This window comes from Microcebus murinus, chromosome 8, assembly GCF_040939455.1.
Source record: "Microcebus murinus isolate Inina chromosome 8, M.murinus_Inina_mat1.0, whole genome shotgun sequence".
NCBI lineage: Eukaryota > Metazoa > Chordata > Mammalia > Primates > Cheirogaleidae > Microcebus > Microcebus murinus.
Window position 1 is genome coordinate 33,028,237 of NC_134111.1, and position 19,834 is coordinate 33,048,070.

Sequence of the window (19,834 nt, forward strand, 5' to 3'; positions counted from 1 at the left end):
ACTAATAAAATCCATAATAAGTTGTTGTTAACATTAAATTAGAGAACCCAAAGAAAGAAAAAGAGAGAGAGGTTTGGGGGAATAAAATCAATATTAAAAGCGGAATATATATTAGCTTTCAATAATCCTGAAAATGTCTCAAAGGAAAGCTTATTGACATCTTGCATGATATACAAAAAGTTGCTGAGATAAGTAAGTTTGTATTTCTGAGTTACTCTGAATTGCTGTGTTGTCTTTGAAAGAAAATGTTTAAGAACCACATTCTTTTAAGAAGAGCTGCAAACACAAAGAATACATCAAACAGAACCACAATAAATACAAATAACATTCAAATAAACATTGTCCTTTGGAAGGGGTGTTAGATTTTACTTTTGCCTTGTGCCACACCAGTTAGAAACACCTGCTGTTATTAAAAGAGGATTGGAGGAAGGAAACACCATTATAGGTTTTTAAGGAAAGTGATAAATATCTATGTTTTAGAGAAAACATAGTTAAAATTTCACACCGGAACTAAAGTAAATACTAAGTTAGATTTGGGTTGAAAATGAGGTAATATTTGGTATCATTATTTTCATTATATGAATTTAGTAATTTTATATTTGTAATGCGTTATTATTTTGAATAAGAATTAAGGGATTTCCCCCCCTGAGAAATACCGAGCTAAAGTTCTCTTGATTGCGTTTGACTCGCTCCATCTCAGGAGTGACGGGTACGGGGGTCCCCGTGCTCAAGTTCTCTTTGTACAGTATCTGTGTGCACAAAACCAACAATCAAATCAGCCTGGGCCCATCTTTTAGGTAGACTTAGCCTTAAAAAGGCTCTAAAAGTAATTTGTTGTGGTGGTGGTTTTTACAATGAAGTAAAATAAACATAAGGAACTTTAAGAAATGGAGCAACTATAGATCACCTTTAGTCACACACGGTGTGATGTCTGTATCTGAGTAGCATCAATATACATATGGCTGTCAGGGTGCAAGCAGGAATGGCTTGACTTACACAGGCCTTCTCTCAAAGACAGGATTAGGCCTTTTCAGATGGAATTCAATTTAATTGAAATTGAAATCCATAATGAGTTATTGGCAACAATAAATTAGCGAACCCAAAGAAAGAAAAAAGAAAGAGAGACACACAGAGAGAAGTTTGGGGGAAATGAAATAAATGCTAATAGATATTGAAAGCTAAATAAATGTTAGCTTTCAATAATCCTGAAAATGTCTCAAAGGAAAGCTTATTGACATCTTGCATGATATACAAAACAGTTGCTGAGACAAGTAAATTTGTATTTCTGAGTTACTCTGAATTGCTGTGTTGTCTTTGAAAGAAAATGTTTAAGAACCACATTCTTTTAAGAAGAGCTGTAAACACGAAGAATACATCAAACAGAACCACAATAAATACAAATAACATTCAAATAAACATTGTCCTTTTGAAGGGGTGTTAGATTTTACTTTTGCCTTGTGCCACACCAGTTAGAAACACCTGTCGTTATTAAAGGAGGATTGGAGGAAGGAAACACCATTATAGGTTTTTAAGGAAAGTGATAAATATCTATGCTTTAGAGAAAACACAGTTAAAATTTCACACCGGAACTAAAGTAAATACTAAGTTAGATTTGGGTTGAAAATGAGGTAATATTTGGTATCATTATTTTCATTATATGAATTTAGTAATTTTACATTTGTAATGTGTTATTATTTTAAATAAAACATAAGGGATTTTTTTTTTTTTTGCCCCCTAAGAAATACCGAGCTAAAGTTCTCTTGATTGCGTTTGACTCGCTCCATCTCTGGAGTGATAGGTGTTGGGGTTCCTTTCCCCAAATTTTCTTTGTACAAAACCTGTGAGATAGAAGAGAGTACCCAGAAGACATTCAAAACAAGCACAAAGATTAAGGGAGGAAACTGGGGCAGGGGTTGTGTGTGAGGAGGAAGTTTTTTAGTAAATAATATTTAGTAAGGATAATTTTTTTACTGTTTTACTTCATGATTTTAAGGATGAACTCTACAAGGAGTGAAGAAGTACAACAAAAATCACTAAGTTGTAAGATATAATGATGAGGAATCTCGTGTTAATTCTACTTACAGTATTTCAGATCTAAGTGCTCACACTAGTCAGTCACTGAAAATGTTAAAGTATGATCGGAAATGTGAGTCATTTTGTATTAAATTGAGATAATTTTGGTCAGGTAATAATACACACACACACACAGACACACACACAGAATTGTTGTTAAGATGTTACATTTAAAAAAAAAAGGAGGATGGGTTATTGTGGTAAATTTTGTTATGAAAAATAGTTTCTTATTGGATATATTTGTAAATACCGAGCTAAAGTTCTCTTGATTGCGTTTGACTCTCTCAATCTCTGGAGTGACAGTGGTTGGAATGCCTGTTCCCAAGTTTTCTTTGTACATAACCTGTGGAAAATAATTAAAATATCCAAAATGGTAAAATGACCACGAATCCTTTAGATTGTAGCTACCTGTGGGCTATCTGGTAGAAACTCATAGATACAATCTAGCTTTCAAAGGTAAAGCTCAGGGAATAAGGAAAAGAAATTCCAGAAATGTTTAGGTTCTCTTCAAAAATTGTAATTTTACTACTTTGGAAAATCAGTATTCAATTGTGCATTTTCTATAACCAACATTTAGTGCATTCCTAAAACGTATTATATAGTGATAATAAATTTAACAATAAGAAAACTCTGTTTTGTTGCATCTAGTATTAGTGCCTTGAATATAGTAGACCTGTAGTAGATTTGTACTTAATCTTGCTTGGCTTAAATTTTCTCATCAGATGACACATTTGACAGTTGTTGAGAATTTTCTGTTTATTTTGTATTTTCTAATGAACATTCATTCCTAGCTGGCTCTTAGTTTGTAGGTACCCTTGATATAAGGAGACTTAATGAGTTTATTTTTCAGGAAGACCATCTTTTTCTGAAATTTTTGCTGATGATTGCTGGATCAAATGAACTAATGTTTTTGAATGAGGAGACGTCCATATTTTTTAGGAGTAGTATTGAAGGACTATACATTTTAATGAGAAGAGTAAGGAACCTCCACTTTTTGTGCCTCTTGCCTCCTTCCTTCTTAATGTAAAGAACTTTCAGCCTAAAGGAATGAATGAATTCTTTTTAATTCCTCTTGATAGGAGGAAGAAGCACCAGAGAGAGCCAGGGTAGCAATTGGGATGTGGTGTATCTATGGTGAATTAGTGCATAGCATGGGGAGCAATGCAGAAAATCTAGGGGTTTGTGTCACAATTCTTAAAATCACTGACAAGCTAGCAGTAATAGCTTTGTTTTGCTACGAAGCTTTTAGTAATCTTTCAAAATCTACCATTTTGGTAACAAAGTGGCATTTCTTTATCCTTTACCCAGCAAGGAAGCAGAACTGATCAGGGACAACAGGACAAAACAAAATTAGAGAAAGACGAGAAGTTACAATCCAAAGCAACAAAGGAGCCATGGGCTGGAGTATAAACAGGGAGTGAAAAGGGAATGAGATCTAAGTAACATAAGCAACCTGCAAGAGAAATGCCAAGTATCTTTTAGTGGAAATCAAGTTGAGACTCAGTCCTCCACCAACCAGGGGAATCTCTAAATCAAGGTCTTCACCTTTTATTGGCCATAAACTATTTCCCAAACTTCACATAGTATCTTGCTAGTAGCCGGCGACTGCTTAGAGCCTGCTTATGAATAGGAAAGGGGGTGGGGGGCAAAGGTAGGGCTTGCGGTGGGGGGAGCCTGTGGGAATCTGAGATTTCAGGTGTGAGGGGTGCCCTCCCCCCACCATTGTGCACAGGTGCCTGACATTCCTGTTAGAGAACAGACTTAATGTATAATATTCCCTTGTGGATAGATGACAGCCCATACCTTAAACACGTACTACATTTACAAGAGGGAGAGAGCTTAGCATACAGGTCAAGAAATCTTGAAAGTGAGGGGAGACAGCTGCAGAAACTAGGGTGTTCCTGGACATTGGGGAATTCTATCATTCATTTGTATATATAAAACAAAATTACTTTATGTTACCTTTATGTTTATATGCATATGCTCCTTGAGATCATCCCAATAACCTTATTACTACTGCCAGAATAGCTTACTTTGGAAAGTGATGGCATGATGATCAATTTAGAAGCCAAGTCTCTTCGGCTCCTTAAGTGAAGACAGAGGTTTCTTATCCACTTCTGCAACCTGCAGTGCCGCCACCCAGGACTAAGGGAGAATTGACAACATCCCCAAGGCATGGGAAGCTCTTGGTAGGAGGAAGAAGCATGAGGAAGAGCTAGGGGAGTCATTGGGAGGTGGCCAGCCACACAAACGCATGCTGAGAGTATGCGCCACTACCGAGCTAATGTGCTTCTGGGTCTCCTTGACACGTTTCACTTCAGGCAGGTCGGGGATTGGAGTTCCTTGTCCAATTGTTTCCTTATACTTCACCTGCAGATATAAAAATGGGGGGAAAACAGTATTATTACATGTTAGATAGCTATTCTTCCCAGCATCTACGTGCATTTGATGAGTAGCCCCACAATTTTTTAAATCACTGTTGACATAACACAGCTCTATACTTAGTGTGAAGGGGCCACATTTTGATACGGGGTCAGGGGAGGACCATTCCCAGGACAGGGACACTTAGTTTCTCTCTTGTCTTTTTGGGGCAGGGGTGAGGGCCCTTACTTTGACTACAGCATCTTACTTTTCCTGTATACCACAATGGTTTTATGCCCAACAATTCATGTGACTAGAACAGATTCATAAACATGGGTCCAAGGAGGTTGATTCTTTGACTCACATGTTCTAGTTTCTCTCAAGCCTCTCCATTTTTCTTATCTAACTTCTCCCTCAAGGAAGTCTCCATGACAGACACTGTACTGAATAGAGAACCGTAACCACTGGCACGAGCCACGTGGTGGTGGTACACAGGCACCTATCTCAGCAGTGTAGGCTGTTTCCAGGGACAAAGGTTTGGAAGGCAACTCAGAGGTCAAGTGTAAACTGCCCTGTTTCCTCGAAAATAAGACCTACCCATTAAATAAGCCCTAGCAGGATTTCTAAGCATTTGCACAACATAAGCCCTACCCAGAAAATAAGACCCAGTGATGGGCATGGCTACGCTGCGCATCTGCACAACCCATGCATTTTGTTGCAGTGGAGCGGTAAAGAAGACGAGCAGCCCTTCTCATCTGCCCTATGAGAGCTCTATTGCTCGACATGAGAGACTGGGGCCAATGGTTCTAAAGGAAATAGAGTCGCAAGAAATTCAGGATGGAAATCAGGGTTTGGAGAGTTATGATGATGTTCCAGAAGAAGACACGACTTAACTATATTTGAGTCAATGTAGATTGCCGCACCGTACTTAAAAAAAATAATAACACATCCCCTGAATATAAGCCCTACGGTGTCTTCTTGAGGAAAAATAAATATAAGACCCCATCTTATTTTCGGGGAAACACGGTATGAAAGGGGGACAGAAAATACTGGAAGCGAGTCCCCCGAGTCCTTACTGCGCTGATGTGGTCTTGCGTTTGCTTCACTCGCATCATCTCGGGTGTCTTTCCGATCGCCGTTCCTGGTGAGACATCTTCTTTATATAAAACCTGGGCATCCAGAAGCAGGGCAGCGTTACACAGAAGGAAGGGAAAGCCAGCAATCCCTGGAGAAAGGCTAGGGAACATGGCTTCCGTGTAAACAAAGGGCACTGGCCGGTGTTCCCAGGCGAGTGCCTGACGCCTCCCACATCGGTGTCAGAGACCCAAACCGTGTGTGGTAATAATACAGCACGGCTCACTTTCCAGAGCTTGAGATTTCTTTGAAGATTACTGTACCATATTAATACAGGATGAGAAAAACCAGGAAATGCTGATTAACAACAACAACAAAACCCTCCCGTGTGACACACAAAATCCACTGAGGAAAGGCAAAGTCAGTCAGTTATTTGGGGCAGGGATAACAAAAGGAATCAAAATGTCAAAAAGAAATCCATCTTCTCGGAGTAAGACAACACATGTTACCGCCCTGGGATTAAAAAATGTGAAAAGAAAGAAAAGTTACTTGGTTAGCAGATTTAAGTTATTTCCTGTGGTCTCTGGAGAGATGATTTGGGAGTAAAGTATGAGGAATTTTAACAACTAACTGCTAGTATTAACTGAAGAAGTTAGATGTTAATTGTCTATTTCAGTGTGAGGCTAGTATATTTTTAAAGAGGAGACTGGAATTATTAGGTTAGCATTAAATGGAAAATAAATAGTAAATATACCGAGCTGAAATTCTTTTGATTTTCTTTAACACGCAGTATTTCTGGCGTGTCTTGAACAACTGTAATTTTTCCTTTACTGTTTTTAAGGTCACACTGGTATTGGAGCTATGAAGAAAGAGTAAACAGCTTGTTAAGTTTTAAACATAATTTTATTATTCTTTTTAATTGTCCTATATTGTGTAAAGGAAGTTAAAATCCTATATTATTTAATAAAAAAGAGTCTAGCCACAACAATCATGATCCGACAGCCTAATAGAAGTCATTTGATAATAATTTTGTGGATAAACTAATTTTTAAAAACTTATATAAAACTAGTGGTTTTTAAGAAAAGTATCCGTTACATTTAGCTTTGAAAAAGACAGATGTCACAACTAATGGAAGATGGTGATAGTTCATATTCAGTAAAAGGAAACCACTGAACGAAGGGGTTTGGGACATGCTAGCCCCAAAATATGGCACCTTGGCATTTGAGAAAACAGCAGAAGCACAAAGGTTTCTCTGACCTTCTCTCACTGTTTTTCCCTGAAGCAGAAAATAAAATAACTCTCTGACCTTACTCTAAAGTAGGTCATAAGGCCCTCATTCCAGAAAGGTCCTCCTGAGACCCAAAGGAAAGGAGCCAAAGACACAGAAATGCTAAGAAGAATCTGAACAAACAGGACTTGCTAAATTCCCCCAGTTTGTTACCATTAGTTCACACGCCCTTTGTTCAACCATACTTCTGTCCATAAAAATACACAGACTTCCCCTGTTTCTTTGGGTCTTCATTTCTGAAGCCTCCTGTGTCCCATAAAACTTACATTAAATAAATTTGTGTGCTTTTCTCTTGTTAATCTTTTGTTATAGGGGTCTAAGCCATGAACCCTGCAATGGGTGAGGAAAAGAGATTACTCTTCTCCCCGACACCACCAACAAAGAAACATGTGGGTGTCTTTCATGCTGTGATTTGAGATGGAAATATAAGGTGAGCCCAGAGAAGAGTGGAGCACACATTCCCTGAGGCATGGACGGGAGTTATGGAGGCTGCTCGACCACTCCGTGGTGGAGTTAGGCTACTCAAGGATGTGCCCAGAGGCGGCATCCTTCTCGGCCTGCCCAGGTACCAGTGGGCTCTGCCTTGGATGCAGCAAACACTTACAAGGCTGAAGTTCTTTTGGTTCTCCCGGACTCTCTGCATCTCTGGGGTATCCAGAACAGTCTCATAATATGACATGGACTTCTCAGCATCTTCCTTGTACTTTTTCTGGGAATACAATCCAAGAAATAAGGAGGGTGAACGCCACAGGGGTATGAGCCATTGGGACCTAAAATAGCCCTTCTAACTCAGCAGAGGAAAAGTCCTTTGTATTTTCTTGACTGTCCAAGGAGGTTAGGGAGTTGCAAAGCAGAGCCCTCTCAGTCCATGAGCGTTAAACCTTTCCTTACCAGAACTGAGCCCGGGCATTTAGTAGGACTCAGTGTCATGGCAAAGCTGGCAGAGGGTGGCCCTTGCTGGCTGGTCCACATGAGGGAGATCACGGCCAAGGAGGCCCGGAGGGAGATGCCTCCAGTACTCAGTGCTGAGCTGGATGGAGCCACTCAGCCAGACTATTCAACTGGCAGGCGGAGGGAAGCTGGAGGGTTAGGAGCGGAGGACACGGCCTCCTGAAAGCCTTAGCTGGTGACCAGAGATGTTGACTAGAGATGTTCACTGAGCCGTGAGTAGGTACTCAGCAGGCATTTCCAGAACACAGCTCTGGTACTGCAGAAATCAGCCTGACAGGATTGGCGACTTTACTAAATGGACAGACCGTGGCCAGCTGACCAGCCAGGACTGCTCTGAGCCAGCCACCACTTTTACTCGGGCTTCCTCATCCTGCCCTAGCCTTCTGCCAGAGTGCCCACAGGGGCTGCCCTCCTCCCAGACGCCTACCCAGTCAATCCCACCACCAAACCGATCTCCTCTCCTCTCCAGAGCAGAGCACTCACTCCGCTTTAGAGCCCTGTTTTTCTCTTATCACTTATTAGTATGTCCTTTCACTTTTCTCTCCAGCTTTATGTAGCTCCGGTTTCTCCTACTTTTCAGGGAAATGTGGGTATGTAGGGATAAGGGTTGAGGAAACGGACCAGTTGCTTTTGTAATAGAGATAAAACTATCCTGTCTACCTATATCCGTCGAAATTGTATTATATTAATATATGAATTACATTCATAAGCACCGGAAATTTTAATCTTCCCAAAGACAATAAACAAAGAAGCAGTTTCAGTCAATGAGAGATTTTGGCCTAGATGTTGCCTTTCCAACCAGAAGCCAGTAAAAGCCAAGATTTCTTGAAGGAAAAGGCAGTTCACAGGGAACAAATGTTTTGTTCAGGAAAAAGTCACCTGAATGACTCTTAGCTATGCAAAATAAAGGAAAACAGTTCTCATTGTCCTAGGAAAGAACAGCATCAGCCCAAAGAATGTTGGCCTCCCTGACTCCCCCAGGGAACACAACATGGTAGTTTGGGGCCCGTATAATTTTGGTAATTTTTAAAATGTTAATTATTCTTCCCTATTCCTACCCTCCCCCAAATAAAAGGTTGATTTCTTCTATTTGTATATACCTGTTTCCTAATTAAACCACTCTATAGTGATAACTATATTTTTCATGTCCAATTTTATGATATACAACTATATGTTGCCAATAAAGAGTTTGAATCTATGATTCTCCAACCTGATTCATTATTAAGAGATCATTGATCAAAATTAACAATAAACAAAAACAGATTTCCAGAGCCTACCTCAGATTTACTAGCTTCAAAATTCCGGGGTTGGACCAGGGAATCTACACTCCCATGTGTTTATAAAGCACAGCCAGACCAGGTAAACCACTGCTTTGGAACTCATTGATCAGAAGACAAGCAAAAAATTTAATTTGGGGCCACTCAAACAAATTACAGATTCTTGATCATTATTGAAGATTATTAACACAAATGAGTGTCTATCCTGGTGTGTGAAGGACATCTCACTTTTCTTCATCTCTCTATTTGTGGGAAGATGGAGAGTTGTTCACCATGGGAGGAATCATGGTTACAGTATGTGGTTAGTGACACCATCTCAGTCTTGTTAGAGATAGATAATCCAAATGTGGGCTATCTACTTTGTTTCTTTCACATTTGCAAATTTTAGACCCACATTATGAGACTGTACATGTTAAAGCATTGATTCATTACTTATGAGTTATACCATGAAAAAGTTCTTTGGTACCTTAAAGTTCCCGCTTATAATCTCTTTTAACTGTGATACAGAAATCTTAACTCTTACTCAAACTGGCGTCATAGGTCCCTTCTTTTTTATTGTGAAAAACTGTGATTTGAAAGTAAGCCCTATTAATGGAAGGCCTTCTGTTCTTCACAGTTGGGGTCCATGAGTGATAATCTGATGAACGTGCTTACCTGGCTTGAAAGGTTCTTGACTTGTTGGGCATGAATGATCTCTGGAGTATCAACCACAGAAGTGAAATTGGCCTTTTCCATTTCTGCTGATTGCTTATACTTAATCTGTAAAAGGATATCAAATAGTTGGGTAAATGTTTTACAATGTGTAGATCTGTTGGCTTGATTTGATTAACCACTTTGGTATGAGCGTTGACTACAGTCAATGGCCACAGATGAATTCGCACAGCCCAGCGTCGACTTAGCTGACAGCCATGATGTGACTTTCTAATTTTTCATTTATCAAAATAAAATTGTGAACATTTAAAAATAACGTAATAAAAACATATATGTACATGTTACCTATTCTGATTTACATTACAAGTAAAGCTGCCTGTAAAGTAAAACAAGCTTTCAGTGCTTTAAAGGTTTCCTCATGACACAAGAGCAAAACGGATTCGTTGTCAAGGCACAGCACAAACTATCATTCAGACTATGAGTGCGGGCTGTGGGCAGGGTTTCGTGGCCAGCGAGCGCCGTACCGAAGTGGTTAAGAAGTGATCAATATTTTTTTTCCAAGAGGAACTCATTCATTTGACATTCAACAAACATTTCTTCCTATTATGTTTATAGCTTTATACTAAAGAGTGAGACTCATCAAGAAAAGTCGAGTCCTAACTGTTGACAGACTTACCTTCTAGCTGGGTCCAGGGTGAGGGATGGGTAAGAAGAGAAATAATCAACAGATAATGAGGCATGGATTGTTTACATAGGAGCTGGGAGAATGACCAGCAAGCAAAAGACCCACATCAGTTAGCATTAGATACAGTAAGATACCTAAAACTATGTTTTAAACTTAGGGCTTGATGGGAAAGAAAGAACGAACTCCCAAGTTATTCTAAGCGCGGAATTCTTGATGCCGAATGAGGAGTGGATTGACTGAGAGACAAGGCCAGGATGTCAGAGTCTGCCCCAGTTCCAAGCAGCTCCTTGGTTCTCAACTTCTGCCCTTCACTCTGAATGCCCCCAGGTGGCTACAGACTCAGAAAGGCAGATAGAAACAAGCCTGGCAAAGGGTCCCTCATCCTTTCATTGGAATGGATTCCACCAGGCAGATGTTCAAGAAGGCCACTGTATACATTTCATTGTCACTGACAGACAAATAACATGACAGGGGGACAGCATTGTGTCTTTAACATCACGATGACTATCTTGAAAGACTGAGATGGAATTGTAACACTGACCTGACTGGCAATATCAGTAGCGTTCTTGGCCCTCATGAAATCTGGAGTTTCATTGGCCATGGTAGTCAGGCCTCTTCCTTTGACTTCCAGTTCCAGATCTCGCTTATATTCTTTCTATAGTAACGTTAAATAAAAAAAAAAAAGTTACCTAACTTTCACTACTAGGTAGTAAATGTACAGAGTGACCATAAATCCACATAAATAACACGCCACCTCAGTTGTCACAGTGTCTCTTGTTAGCTAAGAAGATATTAATATGGCCAGGCATGGTGGCTCACACCTGTAATCCTAGCACTCTGGGAGGCCGAGGCGGGCAGATCGCTCAAGGTCAGGAGTTCCAGACCAGCCTGAGCAAGAGTGAGACCCCGTCTCTACTAAAAATAGAAAGAAATTAATTGGCCAACTAAAAATATATATACAAAACTTTAGCCGGGCATGGTGGCGCATGCCTGTAGTCCCAGCTACTCGGGAGGCTGAGGCAGAAGGATGGCTTGAGCTCAGGAGTTTGAGGTTCCTGTGAGCTAGGCTGATGCCACAGCACTCTAGCCAGGGCAACAGAGTGATTCTCTGTCTCAAAAAAAGAGAAGAAGATATTAATAGTTCATCCTCACTGTTCCACATGTAGGATGGAGTGGTGTGCACAGAAGCCCACTGTAGGAGTCTGTTCTACACATGTCAGTAAGTCAACAGACAGTCTCCTTTTGAATACATTTAGTATTCTCTACTTAGAAAATTAGAGTATAAATTGTAAATCTGGTTTGGCACATAACTAGTATTAAATGTAGGTGCATACCGCTCCAGTGCCGTGTTTTTATTTCAATGAGTGAGCACACCAACTATGTCAAGGTAAAATAAAATGATATTAGGCAAATAATAGGTTATGATAACCACTATAGAAACATATTGTTACAATATCCACTTATCAGAAATTGAGATATATTTTATTTAATGGTTAATAACCATCTTGGATATGGAATTTGAAAGTCAAAAACTCTTTTTGTCTCTTCTCTGTTTTTGTCTTTTTTTTTTTTTTTTGTAACTGGGCTGGGAGAGAGAAGATGCCCTTTTCATTTTGTGTGGGTGGTCGCTGTGGGCCTACCTCATTGAGGATTTGGGTGGCGTTCTTTGCTCTTAGCATGTCAGGTGTGTCTTCCATTTCAGTGAGACCCTTCCCACGGATGCTTTCCTCTAGATCTTTCCGGTATTCTTTCTATATCACAAAATAAAAGCAACCACACTGATAAGGAAGCCCAGATTGTTCCTCTTAGGTGAAGAGTCAAAAAGCCAGAAAATTAAAAAAAAAAAAACTCTTTCAATTTTTAAACAGCTCACAGTTTAGTAAGTCAAGATATGAATAAAAGCAGTGTATAAGCTTCATCAGTTAATATTAAATAACAACTAAAAAACTAGAAATTAATGGAATGCTAAGGTAAGCACATTTTATTAGGTATTCAATTAAGAAATTAGAAGAATTAACATGGGTAATTGATTAGGTGGTAGCATCAAACAGGTGAACCCAACTTGAAACCCCCAGTTAGGTGATGCTGAAAGTGGTAGAAGGAACACATTAAGGAGGGTCATTAGTGCAATTATTTGGATCAAGAAGGAAAGAAAAGACCAAGTGGGCACTACCTCGCTCGCTATTTTGGTTGCATATTTGACATGTAACAAAGCTGGCGTGACCTCCAAGCCAGTCAGGTTTCTGCCTTTAATGGACTCTTCATAATCCTTCCTATATTCTTTCTAATGTGAGTAGGAAGGAAACACAAGTTAAAAAGGAATCTTTGTTACAATTTATCTCTCAATCCTAGGAAGAAAAGAAAATTACAGTTCGGGGGGGGGAGGGGGGCATGGGCAATATAAGTAACCTCAACATTTGTACTCCCATAATATGCTAAAATAAAATAAAAAATAAAAATAAATAAAATAAATAAAAAAGAAAATTACAGTTCTTTCTACCTATGGTCTCTTTACTCAATCATAATTCTGCTAATGTTCACACATTTGAAACATGTATGATTGTTCTAGAAATACTTTGTCTAGAGCAGATGGCCCCAAGGAAGCTCAGAGGCTGAGAAACTTCGATGGGCCACCCAGTCCTCTGTCTACCTTTTCGGCTGGGGCTGGCCAAGCAGAAGAATGAATGCACCACCAAGAATGTGAATCCACTGTCATCTGTCCTGAAACTTTCCTACGTCTTTCTTAAGGTGACAGAAGATTTTATTTCAGAATTAGAAGTAAGTGACTCAGGGGGAAAAAAAAACTCCAGGAGAAAGAAAGCCTGAAGGCACTGAATGCAAAGTTGGCCTTTTTCATAATCATGACCTATTTTTTTTTAATCACTGAATAGATGAGGCAGATAATGAGACACTGAGAAATCCTGTCATTTTGTTCACACCTATGTCCCCTCCTCAAACCCTAGCCTAGGCTGTCTCACAAAGAAGCCTGGAATAGATGTTGGAATTCCACTTTTGTAATTTTTTAATTTTAATAGAATTTTGAATTTACAGAAAAGTTGCAAGAATAGCATAAGAAATTCCCATAGACCCTTTGATTGTTTGAAACAATTTTAAAGTTTTAATGACCTAGTCTTCTAGACACCAGAAAGCTCCACAAAATGCTACTTTTATTAAAAACCATTTATAGTTGGAGATATGCCCCTGGCAGGAGAGGCAACAGAAATTCCAAATAAGCCTGTTTCCCAATGAAAACTAAGATTTAGAATAAGATTCCATTCTTCTTCACTCTTGGTTAAAAATGGAAAAAAAAATTGTTTCTTAAATGCTTTTGCTTGCAATTCTAAAAATGTGGCACCTTGACTTTTGATTTTCTGGGGTCTTGAATAAATATCTTGATCACTGATGCCCTTTTGTTTGGCTTGGGACATCCTACTAAGAGTACAGCAGCCCCAAGCCAATGGTGCAGAGGGACCTTTACATTCATCAAAGAAAAATTCAAATTATATTGTTAGGAATAATTTGCTATGTTCTAATTTTATGAAAATAGTTGTTGAAATAAAACATACATGGTAAATATCTACTAAGAACATTTTTTTAAATAACTGAATCATAGGATTTATGAAATAGAGAGGATTTTTAGCAATTACATGTTAAAAAGTTCCATCATATACCACTTTTGGATAACAGAAAACTGGATGTGCTTGTGGGCAGAGCTGTGTTCATTACCTTGATGGTATTGTTGTGTGGTATGTTCTTGTAGGACTTACCCCGCTTTGCATCTGCTGAGACTCTTTGGCAGTGAGGTATGTTGGTGTTTCGAAGTCTAACATGGGCTTTCCTCGTTCCTTTTCATACTTTTCTTTGTATTTCACCTGGTGATAAAAAGCCTTGTTAGGAGAGCCCCTGGTCAATTCCTAGACAGAGACCAGTTTCAGGCTAGTGCTCATTAATTGATACATTATGTCCAATTGGGTGGCACCTCACTGCCACTCAAAACAGTTTCAAGGCTGGGCGCCTTGGTTCACACCTGTAATCCTAGCACTCTGGGAGGTTCACACCTGTAATCCAAGCACTCTGGGAGGCTGAGGTGGGAGGATCGCTTGAGCTCAAGAGTTCGAGACCGGCCTGAGCAAGAGCAAGACCCCATCTCTACTAAAAATAGAAAAATTAGCCAGGCATGGTGGCACATGCCTGTAGTCCCAGCTACTCAGGAAGCTGAGGCAGGAGGATCGGTTGAGCCCAGGAGTTTGAGTTTGCTGTGAGCTCTGTTCACACCACTGTACTCTACCCAGAGCAACAGAGCACGACTCTGTCTCAAAAAAACAAAAAACAAACAAAACCAGTTTTCTGTTGTGTTTCAGATCTACTGCCTTTTTGCTATTGTCTGGGGAAGGGCGTGGAGTGGGGGGAATATTGTCTGCAAGGCATAATTAGGATTTGGAATCAATTCAAGGAAAAAAAAAAGAACCACCGACAACAATCAGCTGAGAGAAATGCTGATGCAAGAAAAACGCATGGGAAAAATTGCCCATAGATCAAGTTGGCCACGAGTTTAACACTTTAATAATAGCATTAATCAATATTTCTGACAAAAATCTTCAGTTTTTATTTCATAAGAACTTTTATCAGAGACCTGGGGTCTTGACTGGAGAGATAACACATGCAGCTTCATTTATAAGTGAACACCTCTCTCTGGGTCATAACTGGTCATATAGTTAATGCAGCCAATATCAATTGGTATAAAAATGAAAACTAATTTACATGTTGACTGGCTAGTTTATAAATCTGACATTCTCAAAAGACCTCCAAGGCTGTTTTACAAATCGAAAGTCCTCATCCTCCTAACATGTAATGAGGAATAGGGGGGAGCCATATAAATATTCACATTTCACAGGGGAGACGAGGAAAGACAGAAAGACAAGTGCCCTTTTTCACATAGCACCTAAAGGCAACACTCAGTCTTAGCGCTCTTGGTTGTAACTAGACATTGCAATAGAAGCCTGGGAGCACTTGCTGCTTTACAGACGACATGAGGACACTTCTAGTAATTTAGCCCTCTTGGTTAATGCCCAGCAGGGGACCTAAATAATGCTGAATTTGTGATGTTGGAGGTCATGTGATAGCAAGTTCTTTCCTCTGGGAATCTTCATTTACAGTCATGGGTTGCTTAACGACTGGGATCTGTTGTGACAATGCATTGTTAGGCAATTTCATCATTGTGGGAACATCACAGAGTGCACTTACACACACCGAGGTGGTGCAACCTACTACGTGCCTAGGCTATATAACATCACCTCTAGCTCCAAGGCTGCAAACCTGTGCAGCAAGTTACTGTACTGAACACTGCAGGCAATTGTACCACGATGGTGTGTGTTTGTGTATCTAAACATATCTAAACATAGAAAAGGTATGGTAATAATACAATATAAAAGATAAAGAAACAGTATGCCTGTATAGGGCAGCCCTATTATAATCTTATGAAACCACAGTCATATATGCAGGCTGTCATTGACCAAAACATCATGTGGTGCATGACTGTATTTTACACATTCAGCCACTTCTTAAATTCCCAAAGACTCCTTCAGTGGTAGATCGGATCTTGTCACTTCTCTGCTTGAAATACTCCATATATCATCCATGGAAGTGTTTCCCAACCCAGGACACAAACTCATGGGCCACATCAGGGTTACTGTGAGGGGTTTATCTTCTTTCATAACACAATCTTTATGCTTTCAGCCCCTGTCAGTAACCTGAATTACATATATTGCATATGTATATTTCTACTATATATAGATGCTGTTATAATTTATAACATAAAAAATTGGTTAAAAATGTTTCTAAATTCAAAGTCCCTTATAGCTTTATGCATTTTCTTCAACAATGACTGTTAAGACTATAACTCCTGGCCAGGCGCAGTGGCTCACACCTGTAATCCTAGCACTCCGGGAGGCCGAGGTGGATGGATCTTCTGAGCTCAGGAGTTCGAGACCAGCCTGAGCAAGAGCAAGACCCCATCTCTACTAAAAATAGAAAGAAATAATTGGCCAACTAAAATATATATTAAAAAAAATTAGCCGGGCATGGTGGCGCATGCCTGTAGTCCCAGCTACTCAGGAGGCTGAGGCAGGATTACTTGAGCCCAGGAGTTTGAGGTTGCTGTGAGCTAGGCTGATGCCATAGCACTCTAGCTGGGGCAACAGAGTGAGACTCTGTGTCAAAAAAAAAAAAAAAAAAAGAGTATAGCTCCTATCCTGGAGGGAATCTATGAAATTTCTTTACATTGTACAGAGATGAATGTGCATCAAGGAAAAAGTTGTGCTTGATCAACTTACTATACTCTGTAACTCGGTGGCCTCTTTTAGGTGCAGCTGCTCCAAGTTATCGGGTATCGTGTGGTAGTGGCCTTTACTCTTCTCATAGTTCTTCTTGTACTGGTACTAAGGGAGAGGTGGCAAAAGGGCACATTAGTGCAAAAGCTGCTCAGCACTCCCATTTCTCCCCTTTAGATTAGACATTTGCACGGCAGCATTGTCAAGACCAAACTAAAATTAGCAAGCACTCAATTGGGGATTAAGAAAACATTTTCAAAGATGGAAGATCCAAGTTCAGTATTGTCAGTTATTACCAGATGTAAACAGGTGATGTGGCATATTCAAAGTAGGTGTTATAATTAAAAAGTTAAAGGTGAAAGAAACTATTCCAGATGGTAATTCTATGTCCTTAAAGGGAGAAAGGGGAATGGTTAATTGAAAAAAAAACATTTAGATATTCTAAAAATGTATTTTTATATTCTGAGAGGCATTGTGGTCAACAGAGAATTGGTAGATTAGTGCTGTAATTTGGAAGACTACACTCAAACAAGAGCACATCTTTGTAATAAATCTAGTGTATCAATAGCGCAGAAGAAGATACGTGTGGGCTGAGAGAAAGAATTTAGTTGCAAGATGGGTGAAACAGGCTGCTTCTACAGCAAACAATTGAGCTTACAGAACTGGCAAGTTGGCTGGTATTCAGGACATGGTTCATTATCAAAGATTCCTTCATGTCAGTCACAGGTTTGTGAAGTTTCTTCAGGTCAGCCTTATATTTAACCTACATGGTGAGGAGTGAAAAGGAAATCACATAATTAGGAAATGGAAAACAGCCTAAGGAAATCATAGTTAGATATCTCATCAGGAAACAAATGCTCATTCACAGTAGCCAAAGGTGGAACAGAAAAATGGATAAACAAAATGCAGTGAGCACATATAATGGAATATTATTGAGCCATAAAAAGGAATGAGGTTCTGATATACCCCACAACATGGATGAACCTTGAAAATATTATGCAAAGTGAAATAAGCCACACATGAAAGTACAAATATGATTCCACCCTACATGAAATCTCTAAAATAGGCAAATTCATAGAGACAAAAAGTAGAATAGAGGTTATAGGGGTTGAGGGGAGGAAGGAATAGGGAACTATTGCTTAATGGTTATAGAGTTTCTGTTGGTATGAAAAAGTTTTGGAAATAGTGATGGTAGTTGAAGAACATTGTGAATGTAATTAGTGTTATTGAATTGTACACTTTAAAATAGTTAAAATGGTAAATATCATGTTATATATTTTATTGCAATTTGAAAAACATACCTCACTTGCAAGATTATTAGCATCTTTCATGACTTTGTACAGCTGGCTTTCTTTCGGATTGTATTTTGGTGTCTTGCCCTTCTCTTTGTCGAAATTTTCACGGTATTTTACCTAACAGCAAATACAAACATCCAAATTATTCTTGGACATCAATCAGTTTGGGAACTGAGGAATGGCAGACACATAAATGCCAAAGAATATGCATTACACATAAAGTGATCACATGACTTATTATCTAAACTGGGACATTTTTAAGACTAAAAGGTGGCACTATTATAATAATGGATAATTATGTCAGGACAGCAGGCTATAAAGAATAAGACTGTGTGATACAGTACTGGCTTTGCTCACTTTCATAGTATCCAGAGGTATGAAAAATAATTACTTCTTTCTAATGCAAAACAAAAACAAGTGGAAAAAGCTTCAGATTATATTCAGACAAGCGATCAAATATACTTGTTTTGGAGCATTGCGGCCCTTGAAACTAGCAGATCCAAGAGCATTTTAGGTCTTCTGTAAGAAATTCAAAGAGGGGTTGGAAATGATCAAGAAGGTTGAAAAGTGAGGAATCTGTTAAATTAGGAGAATTTGTTGTTATTTTAAAATAGTACTTTGGCTATATCATTTAAAAGTTTTAAAACTTGGCCAAAATGGTACAACTTCTGAGTTAAAAAATTAGAGTTTGGGGGTTAATGGTCTTAAGTATAATTTCAGACTAGAAGTAAGAAAAAAGTGAGATACTTCAGAATAATAAGAAAAATAAGATTAAATATACTTTTAGACCAGGCACAGTGGCTCATGCCTATAATCCCAGTACTTTGGAAGGCCAAGGCAAGAGGATCACTTGAGTCCAAGAGTTCAAGACCAGCCTAGGCAACATTGCAAGACCTCATCTCTACAAAAACAAACAAACAAAAAATAGCCAAGTGCAAGCATATGCCTGCAGTCATAGCTACTCAGGAGACAGAAGGGAAAGGATCACTTAAGTCTAGGAGTTCAGGGCTGCAGTGAGCTCTAATTGTGCCACTGCACTCCAGCCTAGGTGACAAAGAAGACTCTGTCTCCAAAAAAACCCATATATATACTTTTAGGATACAAAAAAGTCAAAATATGAAAAGGGCTAAATAACCCTGATTTAAAAAATAAGCATAATATCTGGCACTAATAGTTGCTCAATAAATGTGATTTAATTGGACGAAAGGAAGAGATAGCCATTATGCCTAGGTCAAATATCTTAAGAAGATGATTCATTTATAGGAAAATTCAACAGAATAACTGAAAGTGACAGAAACATTTTCTTATTGAAACACAAGCTGATGCCTTTGTCAATAGTATTGTAGGATTAAGTCCAGAAGTAGAATTCCACTGATTATTCATTCTAGGAAGAATGAAAATGAGCTATTTCTAGGTGTTAGCCAATTAAAAGGGCAATCAATAGTTAACTCTCAGAGATATCTAGAGTTTCTGTTATTGATAAGATGAAAGATTCACCCATCCAAAGTTAGCACAGCAGAATCCATTTGCTGGGACATGTCACTCTGTAGACATTTAATGCCAATACCCCCTCATGCTTCCTCACTGTATTTCACTTCTCCACAACTTGGCACAACCAGCAGAACAGACATGAACTGAGACCACTCAAATGCTAAAAACAAGGAAATCTGCCACATCAGAGAAAATGCATTCATAGTGCTGAGACGCCTTCACTTTGAATAGATGCTCAGTGGAAATGCAGACAAAAAACAAGCATGCAGAGCAGATGAGCATGGTGCAGGCACACTGACACGGACACACAAAGGCAGTGCAGATAACACAACATACAGTAATAAAAAACTGAAATGTGG

General features: G+C 39.1%; 1 protein-coding gene across 16 annotated transcripts in view; it reads right to left on the reverse strand.

The window, feature by feature from the left end:
- The window catches only part of NEB (nebulin), a 210,534-nt gene that overhangs the window by 17,458 nt on the left and 173,242 nt on the right, over positions 1-19,834 (reverse strand). For 6 of the 16 annotated variants that reach the window (XM_076005535.1, XM_076005526.1, XM_076005529.1 and 3 more), the window contains 14 exons: positions 17,991-18,101; positions 17,348-17,452; positions 16,693-16,797; positions 14,128-14,232; positions 12,534-12,644; positions 12,001-12,111; positions 10,902-11,015; positions 9,679-9,783; positions 7,401-7,505; positions 6,263-6,367; positions 5,511-5,603; positions 4,351-4,443; positions 2,324-2,416; positions 1,746-1,838 (listed from right to left, as the gene is read on the reverse strand). In XM_076005535.1, the coding sequence (XP_075861650.1) occupies positions 1,746-1,838; positions 2,324-2,416; positions 4,351-4,443; positions 5,511-5,603; positions 6,263-6,367; positions 7,401-7,505; positions 9,679-9,783; positions 10,902-11,015; positions 12,001-12,111; positions 12,534-12,644; positions 14,128-14,232; positions 16,693-16,797; positions 17,348-17,452; positions 17,991-18,101 (1,449 nt within the window). Of the gene's footprint in view, positions 1-656; positions 750-1,745; positions 1,839-2,323; positions 2,417-4,350; positions 4,444-5,510; positions 5,604-6,262; positions 6,368-7,400; positions 7,506-9,678; positions 9,784-10,901; positions 11,016-12,000; positions 12,112-12,533; positions 12,645-14,127; positions 14,233-16,692; positions 16,798-17,347; positions 17,453-17,990; positions 18,102-19,834 lie in introns of all 16 variants that reach the window. The other 10 variants (XM_076005533.1, XM_076005532.1, XM_076005528.1 and 7 more) reach the window with 5 other exon arrangements.